The sequence below is a fragment of the Myotis yumanensis genome, unplaced genomic scaffold (assembly GCF_028538775.1).
Source record: "Myotis yumanensis isolate MYYU_CA2020_CCGP unplaced genomic scaffold, mMyoYum1.0.hap1 SCAF_3, whole genome shotgun sequence".
In the NCBI taxonomy this organism is placed as follows: domain Eukaryota; kingdom Metazoa; phylum Chordata; class Mammalia; order Chiroptera; family Vespertilionidae; genus Myotis; species Myotis yumanensis.
The window spans coordinates 194,090,510-194,102,600 of NW_027223754.1; the positions used below are offsets into that span (position 1 = coordinate 194,090,510).

The 12,091-nt window shown below is 43.6% G+C and overlaps 1 protein-coding gene across 1 annotated transcript in view; it reads left to right on the forward strand.

Annotated features, from left to right (window-relative positions):
• The window catches only part of ANO2 (anoctamin 2), a 302,486-nt gene that overhangs the window by 242,444 nt on the left and 47,951 nt on the right, over nucleotides 1-12,091 (forward strand). The window contains exons 17-19 of the mRNA XM_070408835.1: nucleotides 9,512-9,623; nucleotides 11,743-11,800; nucleotides 11,970-12,070. Of these exons, the coding sequence (XP_070264936.1) occupies nucleotides 9,512-9,623; nucleotides 11,743-11,800; nucleotides 11,970-12,070 (271 nt within the window). The remainder of the gene's footprint in view (nucleotides 1-9,511; nucleotides 9,624-11,742; nucleotides 11,801-11,969; nucleotides 12,071-12,091) is intronic.

The following is a 12,091-nucleotide window of genomic DNA, read 5'->3' on the forward strand; positions in this document are numbered from 1 at the left end:
TTTTACGTATATTAGTATATTTAACTTTTAAAACAGCTTCAACAGTGCAATAATGTAGATAGTCTTAACACTCCCATTTTAAATATTAGGAGACTGAGACACAGAGAGATAAATAAGGTTATATAGGTCTTAAGTGGTGAATCTGGCCTCAGTGTCCTTGCTCAGACCATGACATGCTACTGTCTGGCAATATGTAGCTGTCCTTGTTCCTCAGGAAATTCTAAATGTTCTGGCAAAGCAAAAGAAAACACACCAGAGGCTCCAGAAGATTAAAATGCAATGCACCCACCTATGTGAATGTCAGGTGGTGGAGGGTCTCCTGGGATAAGCAGGGAGACTCAGTGGGAAAAAGCTCTGAGTGTACTGTCACCTGCCTGCCTCCTAGGTCTCCATGCATGAGGGGACCTCCATAGGTTCAAAGACTTTGAGGTCCTACAGGTTTTATTAAAATAAATTTAAAAAAAAAAGAATTGCCCTGGCCAATGTGGCTCAGTTGATTGAGCATCATGCACCAAGAGGTTGCCGGTATGATTCTGGGTTGCTGGCTCGATCCCTGGTAGGGAGTGTGCAGGAGGCAGTCAATTGATTCTTCTTTCTCTCCCTTTCCCCTCTTCTCTCTTGCTAAAAAAGAATCAATAAAAACATAATTTTAAAAAATGATGAGAGAGAAGCATTGATTGGCTGCCTCCTGCATGCTCCCTACTAGGTATCGAGCCCTCAACCTGAGCATGTGCCCTGACTGGAAATCTAACCATGACCTTCTGAGCCATGCTCAACCACTGAGCCATGCCAGCCAGGCCTCCCTCCCTTCTTCCTGCCTCCCATTTTTTATCTCTCCCTCCCTCTCCCGCTACCCTCTCTCTCCTGGTGCTTTCTTTTTTATTACCATCTTTTTTCCTTAAAATGAGATGCTTTTGGGGTGCTGCCACCTTGGGCTAGGCTGCTAGACAGCACAGTAGGTCTCATATCCCTTTACCTGGGAGCAAGAGCCATATTTCTGACTCAAAGGGAGGGATCCCTTGTGCTACAGGAGTATCTCAGGAACACCCATCCTTAATCTCCAATTCTGGGGCTCTCAGCTCCCTTAGGCGATGCATTGGCTGCCTAATTACCCAGCTGGCTGGCTCCTGCTAGGGTGATTCCCTCCCCGTGGCACAAACAAGGCAACAACATCACCCAGGAGTCTGAGACACCTCCCATCTCCTCCCCCCAAACACAAACACAAATGAAGGGAAGGCCAGATGGTTGGGCTGTCAGAAGACATTGCTGTTTCCAAAAGCTTGATCTGCCCTGGGGGAAAGGCAGGGTGAGGAGCAGGCGCCTTTGCTTTCTGACTCAGCCACACAGGTTCAGGCCCTCCATCCTTCTGCCCAGAGGAGTGCAGGGCTGGTACAATTTGAAATACACACTTGGGCATCTTCTCGTCTTGTCTTGTCACCATCATTATATATCTACTGGCTGGGTTGTTGGGGGCATCATTTAGAAAGACCTGATTTTCCAAACTTCAGATTCTGCAGTTGGCATCCTCTTGCCGGCCATTCTGCCTCGGTAAGATTAGAATGCCACTCGGGAGACGGGAGTTCTTAGTTGGCCCCCTGGGGCTAACTCAGGCTTTCATACTAATTATTTCCAAGGCAGTTTACAGCTGGGTCATTTGTAGCCATATTTTTTTTTATGACACACCACCCCAGTGGTTTAACATGTGAGAGAAAGGGGGGTAGGTAATGGCTTTGCACAGGAATTCTATCTAATTGTTCGATTGTCCTTCCTGGTCCTAGATAGAGTCTGCTCTCTGATGGAAATCTGTTCCTACAGGTTGGGAGCAGGCTTCTCATCAACCTGGGTAGCTTTCTGGGGCCTTGAAATTGCAGCAGCGTATAAAGGATGGAGAGGGGTTGCCCTCTGCCTGCTCACACTCTCCATGTTGACTCTCTTTTACATCCCTGTAGCAGTGGAAATCTAAAGACACCGTACTTGGAGTCTTATGAAATACAACAAGGCTGGGCCATTTTCTCATGGGGCGCAGAGTCAGACCACTGTTGAGGCTGGGGTCTTGTGAGGAGACCCTACTCAGCAGCCTGAGTGCAGGTCACCCTACTTGTCCTGAAGACATCATCCCACCCCATGTGGACTCTGAGAAAACTTGCTCCGTTTCTTCAATCACATCACCTCTGTCATAAGCAGGTGAGGTTCCTTATGCTGGCTACTGAAAGAGCCCCAAATCCAGTTGCAGCTCCAGGGCTTTGATGCTCCCTCCTACCCCCCAATTATCTCCCTCCCTTGGGGTGTCTCCTGAGGGTCTCCTTTCCCAGCAAAGCACACATCATGACTACAGAGCTTCTCTGAGGTGGAGGCACCCAACTGATTTAGTGGCCTATCAAGTGGATTTGGATTGTTTATTGGAAATGCCCATTATTTATGGTGGCTCATGGCCCTACAAGCACAGGCAAAGGCTGTTTTAAAAATAAAACTAATAAATAATAGCTAGGCCTGTGATTTATCAGTAGGGAGGAAGGGAGCCATTCATTTCCAGTTGGAGCAACGAGCTCTGAAAGAACTGAATTCTCTTTCCAGAGACCTTGGAGGAAATTCCTGTAGGGATTGGGAGATCTAAGTACAAAGAGTTCAAAGGAGATTATAAAAGCAAATCAAAGACACGTGCCTCTCCATGCCTCATCCTTAATTCCCTTCTAGCCACATTTATACGTTTTCCAACTTTTTAGCTCATCAAGCCTGATTACTTATTTTTGGGTGACATTGGTTTTAATTTTCTTACCCACAAAATATTTAAAAATGAGGGTGGGGGTAGGAGGAGGTGGAGGAGGGTATAGGAGGGATAAATGGCAATGGACAGAGACTTGACTTGGGGAGGTGAACACACAATACAGTATACCAATGATGTGTTTTGGAATTGTGCATCTGAAACCTGTATAAATTTTGTTAACCAGAGTCACCCAATCTATACTAATAAAAGCGTAATATGCTAATTAGATTGGATTGACCAGACATCTTCTGAACGTCCTACTTCCTTCTGGACAAAGCCACAGTGGCGGGGGTTGAGGCATGAGGCAGAGGCGGTTGGGGGCAATCAGGCTGGCAGGTGAGCAGTTAGGGGGCGATCAGGCCAGCAAGCAGAGGCAGTTAGGGACGATCAGGCAGGCAGGCAGGCAGGTGAGTAGTTAGGAGCCAGCAGTCCCGGATTGTGAGAGGGATGTCTGATTGCTGGTTTAGGCCCCATCCCGCAGGGGTCTTGGATTGGAGAAGGTGCAGGCCGGGCTGAGGGACACCCTCTGCCCCTGTGCATGAATTTCATGCACTGGGCCTCTAGTAAATTCAATAAAAGGGTGAAACAATTAAAATTTAAAAAAATAAAAAAATTTAAAAATGAGAGACAAGAAGCATTGGTTATGCTTATATGCATGCATACAAGTCTTTCAGTTGATCTCTTACCCGCCCCCCCCCCCCCCCCCAACCCTCCCTGGCCTTCCCCCTGTTCAATGCTGCTCTGCCTCTGTATCTATTTTTGTTCATCAGTTTATAATGGTCTTTATTGTCCATAAATGAGTGAGATCATGTGGTATTTTTCTTTCATTGACTGGCTTATTTCACTTAGCATAATGCTCTCCAGTTCCATCCATGCTGTTGCAAATGGTACGAATTCCTTCTTCTTCTTTTTTTTTTTTTTTTACAGCAGTGTAGTATTCCATTGTGTAGATGTACCAGTTTTCTAATCCATTCATCTGTTGATGGGCACTTAGGCTGTTTCCAAATCTTAGCTATGGTAAATTGTGCTGCTATGAACATAGGGATGCATATATCCTTTCTGATTGGTGTTTCTGGTTTCTTGGGATATATTCCTAGAAGTGGGATCACTGGGTCAAATGGGAGTTCCATTTTTAACTTTTTGAGGAAACTCCATACTGTTCTCCACAGTGGTTGCATCTGTCTGCATTCCCACCAGCAGTGCAAGAGGGTTCCTTTTTCTCCGCATCCTCGCCAGCACATGTTTGTTGATTTGTTGATGATAGCCATTCTGACAGGTATGAGATGGTACCTCATTGTTGTTTTGATTTGCATCTCTCGGATGATTAGTGACTTTGAACATGTTTTCATATGTCTCTTGGCTTTCTGAATGTCCTCTTTTGAAAAGTGTCTATTTAGGTCCTTTGCCCATTTTTTGATTGTATTGTTTATTTTTCTTTTTTTAAGTTGTATGAGTTCCCTATAAATGTTGGAGATTAAACCCTTATCAGTGATAACATTGGTAAATATGTTCTCCCATGCAGTGGGTTTTCTTGTTGTTTTGTTGATGGTTTCTTTTGCTGTGCAGAAGCTTTTTATTTTGATGTAGTCCCATTTGTTTATTTTCTCTTTAGTTTCCAATGCCCTAGGAGCTGTATTGGTGAAGAAATTGCTTTGGCATATGTCTGAGATTTTGTTGCCTTTGGATTCCTCTAGTATTTTTATGGTTTCCCGTCTTACATTTAAGTCCTTTATCCATTTTGAGTTTATTTTTGTGTGTGGTGTAAGTTGGTGGTCTAGTTTCATCATTTTGCATGTATCTGTCCAATTTTACCAACACCATTTATTGAAGAGACTGTCTTGACTCCATTGTATGTTTTTGCCTCCTTTGTCAAATATTAATTGAGCATAGTGGTTCGGGTCGATCTCTGGGCTCTCTATTCTATTCCATTGATCTATATGTCTGTTCTTGTGCCAGTACCAGGCAGTTCTGAGAACAGTGGCTTTGTAATACAGCTTGATATCTGGTATTGAGATCCGACCTACTTTGTTCTTCTTTCTCAGGATCGCTGCAGCTATTCGGGATCTTTTTTTTTATTCCAGATGAATTTTTGGAGAGTTTGTTCTAGGTCTGTGAAATATGACGTTGGTATTTTAATGGGGAGTGCGCTAAATGTATAGATTGCTTTGGGTAGTATGGACATTTTGATGATGTTGATTCTACCAATCCATGAACATTGTATGTTCTTCCATCTGTTTATGTCTTCCTCTATCTCTTTTTTCAACATCCTGTAGTTTTCTGAGTACAGGTCTTTTAGCTTTTTAGTTAGGTTTATTCCTAGGTATCTTAATTTTTTTGGTGTGATGGTAAATGGGATTGCTTTTTTAGTCTCTCTTACTGTAAGTTCACTATTGGTGTATAGAAATGCCATAGATTTCTTGGTGTTAATTTTGTATCCTGCTATATTGCCGAATTCATTTATTAAGTCTATTAGTTTTTTGATGGAGTCTTTAGGGTTTTTTTATGTACAATATCATGTAGGAAGCAGATTTTAATGAATCTTTACTGAAGATTCTATGGAGAAGAAAATGAGGGGGCTCATACTGCAAATCACACAGTAGAAGTTAATGGAAATTTCCATTGGGCATCCCCCAACCTGTGCACTAACATTTTGTCTTTGGTGGCAGCCCCCTCATCTCCCTCTCTGCCCTCTCCCTCCCATTGCACTGGCTCTAGGCTTTCCTGGGTCCTACATCTAACTCTAGCACCCCACCTGGTATCTCATGTAGGGAAAGGTAACTCCCTTTTGACAATCTCTCTCTATGTCTTCATATGCATTATCCTGCTCAGCAGACAAAGATACCTCCTTAAGATTTGCTCTTCTTCCAATGTGACAGGGAATTTTTAGTAAATGATAAAATTTTTTCACTATTCCAAATATTTTTTCCTTGTCATTCATTCTTTCATTCAATAAGTGTGCATAGTAGAGTACATCTGGCAACAGCTGTGACCATGCTCATTATAAAAAAAGTCATCCAAACTGTCCATGGTGGGGGTGTGATGGCACACAGTGGGGAATATGATAGAGTTCACAGCCACTTGGAGATTCAGAGTTATGAGATCATAAAACTAGCAAGTGACTTTAAAAATTGATGGCAGACATTCCCATCTGGGCCTCAGCATTGTTTCCTTTAGTCAGGGAAAATAAGAATCAGGCTAAAGATGTGGACATGGCTCTTGAACCCAGCAAGGACCTGATAAGCATCAATCAACAGGGAGGCACTGACCTCTTTGTCGGGCAGAATTTGTAGCAGGGAGGGCAAAGGCCTGAGAGGTTAATGATCTGAGGGACTTTGCTAACATACATAAACTAAAGACCTAACAGAAGTGGTGGTGTTAACTGTCAATGGTGAGTACAAATCTTCATCTAAATTCTTATTGGGGGGAAGCAGTGCAGTGTTGGCCAGGACTTTCATCTCAGGGGTTGTACTTGTGTTGGTCCAGGCATGGCAAGAGGGAGAGAAACACACAGCTGTCTATCAGCTGAGGCCTACCATGCTAGACTTGTCCAACTTCCTCTCCTATAGAATTATGGCAATGTCTCTAGGTTCCCTGGCAGGCCATGCTATTTTCAAACCTGCCTGGAGGACCTCAGGAAGCTTGTTGGGCTGTGGTTCTTTGGGGGAGGCAACAAAGGGCCTATTGATTTAACTTTCCCAGTGGGTGCCAACAGGGTCACCTACCAGCCATGCTCACCACTGACTGGTAGAAAGTGGTCAGAAGTTAACATGGAAATGATACCCAGAACCTCAAGGGGCTACTCATATACACTAACATCTGGCCACAGGCAGCCCAGCTGTGCTGTTGAAAGTAGGGCTATTGGACCTGGATTATGATGATAATAATGATGATGATGATGATGATGATGATGATGACAATCATTTATTGAGGTCTGTCTTGTGCCCAGCACTAGACTGAGTGCTTCATAAACATTCCCATCATGTGCTCAGGACAACCCTGAGAGGCAGTTGTCATTTTCCTGTTTATATAACTTCACTCCTCTACTTACATTCTGCATTTGATCTCAAATATATCTGATGTTAAAATCTGTACCTATAGCCATCACTGTAGCCAAACAAAACAAGCAAATAATCTCTCCTCTTAACATATAGCTGGGCCACAGATAGGGTGACGGGGTGCTCTGTAGGCTCAGCATGGCCTGCAGGGCCTCTAGGACTGTTCATTAACATAAGTGAACTAAAGCGAGTCTCAGGATGAAGGAGAGCATAGGGAGTGAACTCGTTTTCAGTATTGCTGGGTTTATAGGAATGACACCATGTTTCTTGGGGCTAAGACAAGTGAGTAATTCTCATTTCCTTAGGCCCTTTCAACCTTAGAGAGAAATTAAGGCAGGTTCACACTTGTGATAGCAGTGCTATGGAGTCTTTAAATGTTCCCATTCTTAAGTACCTGGTCTTTGGGGGCTTGTGTCTGCCTGTGACAGTGTCCTTAGCAAAGGCTCATACTTGGACCAATGCTGATGCTATTGGGTATCACCTTCTCATATGCAAGATGGTGCTCTAGGTTTGCAAATAAATGAGGGGCTAACTGTGCTGTGTGGGAAAGCAGACATGGAAATGTATCATTCTTCTCCCTAGGATACCCTGCTAGGATGAGTGGGGAGATGATACCTTGTCACTCACAGAGTAAATCTGGAAGAGACTTGGCAGTTTTCAAAAGGCTTTCAATAGAGGCCTTGCTAAATGCAGCTCTTTGAAGGAGGTGATGAAGTCTTCATTCATCCTGGCATGGTGCCTGGCACACAGCTGGTGCTCAATGAATGTGAACTGACAAATAGTTTTAGGCCCATGATGTCAGGCTGGGGGAGGAGAGTGAGGATGTGAAAGAGGATGTGTGATATAAACATTAATCAATCAAAGATCCTGATTTTAAAGTGTGGGGTAGTAAAAACTGTCTTTGGGGACAGGCAGATCTGAGTTCAAATCTTAACTCTGTCACTTGCTGGCTGCGTGATCTTGAGCAAGGCTGTAATCTCTCTGGGCCTCAGTTCCCTTCAACCAAAAAAGTGAGACATAAAACCTCCCTCACATAGGTAGGGGAGGATGAACTGAGATGGGAATCACACACACCCATGTGCAATGCTCCCTGCAGAGCAGCTTGCAGCAGACCCTCTGGTGTGGCATGTACATCCCCTTGGCCACCCTGGAGGTCACTGCAGCTCTCTGTCTGCAGGAGTTCTCTTCATAGGAGAAGCTGGAAGTGCCATGGAGTCAAATCCAGCAGTTACCTTCAACTAGTGGAGGATTCACTCCTGCTTGCTCACCCCTCTGTGTAATGAATCTTAATTGTTCTTTACACAGTCTTTTAGAAGGTTCCTAATGGAACTGAGTCCCAGTTGTCTGAAGCATTAACCTAATCACAAATTCATCCATGTTTTCTTACATCCCCTTGCTGTCTCACCACCCTACACCCTTACCAAGTTTCCTGAGGAACACCTCAAATAAACTACTTACTCCAGAATTCCTGACTTAGAAGGTAATCCAAACTAAGACACAGAAAATCAATGGAAGCTACTATTACTGTGAATTTTCATAGGACATGAATATAGGTAATTAATACAGATAAATATAAAATATTATTTAAAAACACACACAAAGGGATTTTTATTACCAGCTGAAGGCATCTGGGAAAGTTTTGGGAAGGAGATTATGTGTAACATTCAATCTGGATGTTAAAAGATGGGAAGGATTTGTACATGAGAGGATGGGTCAGAGAAGGGCACTTCAGTGGAGAGAACAGGGTCTTGTGTCCACTTCTCTAAAGATTCCTAAAAAATCCATGTGTGAGTCAGGTGGGCAGACAAGTCAGGCAGGTCCACACACCAGTCTCATCTGGACACAGAACTCCCTGGCCACATGGCCCTGGCACTCTGGCCCTGTGCTCAGCACACTTTCAGGCTGTACTCATCAGTGCACATGACACATGGTTAGTGCTTTCCTTCTGCCCCTGAGGTATGGCTCTGAAATCTCTTCTTTGCCGAGCTATTTGTCACCATCTGTGGAGACCTCACTAAGCACTCTGCACAGCTGTTCACTGGAGCATACCATGGGTCTCAAGTCTTCTGAAGGCATTAATAATGTTTCTGCTCAGTGTTCCTCAGGGTCCTTCTGAGAATATCAGCTGGCTTCTCTGCTTGGACCTGATAGAACACACGGGCACCATGACCCCCAAGTTTGAGACATTAGTCTTAGATTGTGTTTGTTTTACTTATCTGATGATCCTTCATTATTTGAATGAGTGGACTAAAGATGCTTCAGCCTATGGAGAGGACATATAGTTGAAGGCTTTCCTGCTAAAAATGGTGGAGGAGAGAAAGAGGAACAATGCCATGCTGCTCAAGATAAATCTTTGCCACTTCTTTACTCTAGTTCAGGGTTGAATAAACCTTTTGGTCAAGGATTTGTGTTCAAGTGAAATCTCACAGAAGTGGAAATTATACAAGTAAAAGCTGGATTCCCTTGGTGAGTCAAGGTGGTAGGAGGAAGTTCTGCTTGCCCATACCCTGTTTGAGGAACATGGTGTGAAACCATAGCTTGAGTGGATAAGAGGAGAGAAGTGCCAGAGAGCTGAATCTCTTGGTTTTTCCTCCAAAGAAGTAAGCTGAGAGACAATGGCTCATGTCACAAGGTCAAAATTCAGAGAGGTGAGAAATCTCTCCGTCTTATCAGCTTTGCTCTTCTCTTTCAGAGGTTCCAAAAACAGAACAGACTTTTGAAGAACGCCTGATACTGAAAGCTTTCTTGCTAAAGTTTGTCAATGCCTACTCGCCCATCTTCTATGTGGCCTTTTTCAAAGGGAGGTGAGTGTGTTGGCGTCATATATGGAAGAGAAATTGGTCACTAAGTCTGGGTCCTCCACTGGAGTCAGCCTGTTCCCATTGTCAATTCACATCCCCATTCCCTATCTCCACCCCTACCTGGCTGTTCAGGAAGCAGTTAATACTAAACCATTTTGTATTAGCATCTTCAGATTCTGATATATAGGGAAGCTCTACAGGGGTTTGGCTCTGGCTCCTGAAGGGTGAATCTTAGAAGAGTTTGTGTCTCCTAACTTTGGGGTTGAAGCAGTAGAGAATTTCATGTCTAGCTAGAGGCTCTTAGGTTTTTCAATGCAGTTCTGATGCTAACTACTCAGAGTAGTACAAAGGTCACAGATTAAGGGCACAGTCTCCCACAATGCTGTCCTCACTTCAGACACTAACTGCAAGCTATGGGGCTCCCAGGCCACTCATGATTTGGACAACTAACCCTACAACCACTAATCCCTCAGGTTCTGTAATTCACTAGGACAAATTACATAGCTCAGGAATGTGCTGTACTTACAATTACAGTTTTATTATAGCAAAGGGATACAAATCCAAATCAGTGAACAGGAGAGGCACGTAAGATAAGGTCTAGGTGGGTCCTAAACAAAACTTCCATGTTCTCAGGACATGTTAGCTTTCTGGCACATTGATGTATACCAACAATCAGGAAGCTCATCCAAGCTTCATTGTCCAGAGTTTTTATTTAGGTATGATTGAATAATCCACCATGTGATTGAACTCAATCTCTACTCCGCTCTCTCCTCCCTGGAGGTCAGGCTGCTAGTACCTGGCTCAAAGCCCTAACCCTCTAATCACATGGTTGGCCCTTCTGGCATGGTCTCCTTCATCCTGAGTGATCTCATTAGCATAAATTTAGGTATAATCCCAAGGGCCCACTAAGAATAACAAAGACACTCCTATCAGGAAATTCCAAAGATTTAGAGACTCCTTCCAGGAACCAGCAACAAAGTCCAGTCCAATTCTTCATTATGCAGTAGGTCTGGATGTAAAATTACTTCTGATAAATATTTTTGTGGTCAGATCAATTGGCTATCTACAAGGAGATTTCCCAGGAGGCATCAACTATGCCAAGTTTCCCCAGAACTAAATGCTCATCAAATAGACATTGGTAGCAAGAACTGTCATCACCCCCATTTGATAATTTCTTATAAATGTGTTTCCTTGGCTCTTATGAAATTATAGGAGCAGAGAAACTGTTCATGTTAATGAGTATATACTTCACTGGTGTTTTCTATCTAGTTGTGCTATCAATAACAAATGGCAAACATGATATTCTAGGCAATAAATAAATAGGGTCCTGACTTTAGATAAACTTGTGGTATATTGAAAGAGTTGTCTTGGCAACAGCACATTGTAATCTGAAAAAAATGCTGTAATAAGAGCTACAACGATGAACAGAGACAAGGAAACATCACAGAGAAGCAAAGGTTAAACTGAGCCTTAAATAGATGAGTAGAATTTTAACAGGTGGACCTAGGTATGACATTTCAAATAATTAGGATTCCTGTCTAGTTCCATGATTGGCTTCTTATCCCCCAATAAAATTGATGTTACTTAAAGAGGAATGAGTCAGGCTTCTTCCATTCCTTTGAACGTTTTCAGTAAGAAGTCTAGATTTTTTTTCTGTTCCCAGGACTCTCCACTTACTTTAGTCTGTCTCACCCTTCATTTCATGGGAAATTGGTAGCGTTCACTGAGGAGTTGCAGTTAGAACTCAATTCTTGAAACTAGTTGAGAGGAGATGCACACACAGTATACTTAGAGATAATCCAAACTTTGTGCTTAGTCTCTCTCTCTCTCTCTCTCTCTCTCTCTCTCTCTCTCTCTCACACACACACACACACCGTACCTCTGTGTGACCTTCCTGCCCCACACTAGTCTCACCCCCTATCCCCTGGAGGTGAACCCTAGGTGTTATAGATGATTGTTAGCTGCTAATGGGCATAAACTGTCCCTGGGTGATTTATCACCTACCTTGGCCAGTACTTTCAAGAAAGACATTGGGCAGTGGCTCTTGATCTAAAGGCATGCCCTTAAGGAGCCCTGACTTTCTCTCTCTTTTCCTAACTCTTCCCACACTTCTTAATTTCAGGTTTGTGGGCCGACCTGGAAGCTATGTTTATGTGTTCAATGGTTATCGCATGGAAGAGGTAAGTATGGCTAGCCACTGGTGTTTCCTGCCTGGCTAGTGGCTTACAGGGGCACCCACCACTCCCAGCCTCATCCTTATCCCCATTGCACCATGTCTGGATTCATGCCCTTGCTCCTTTGAGCTCACTTGGTCTAACCATTCCTTCCATTGTCTTTTCCTCTCTGCAGTGTGCTCCTGGGGGCTGCCTCATGGAGCTCTGCATTCAGCTTAGCATCATCATGTTGGGGAAGCAGCTGATCCAGAACAATATCTTTGAGATTGGAGTACCGTATGTAACGAATGCTTCTCA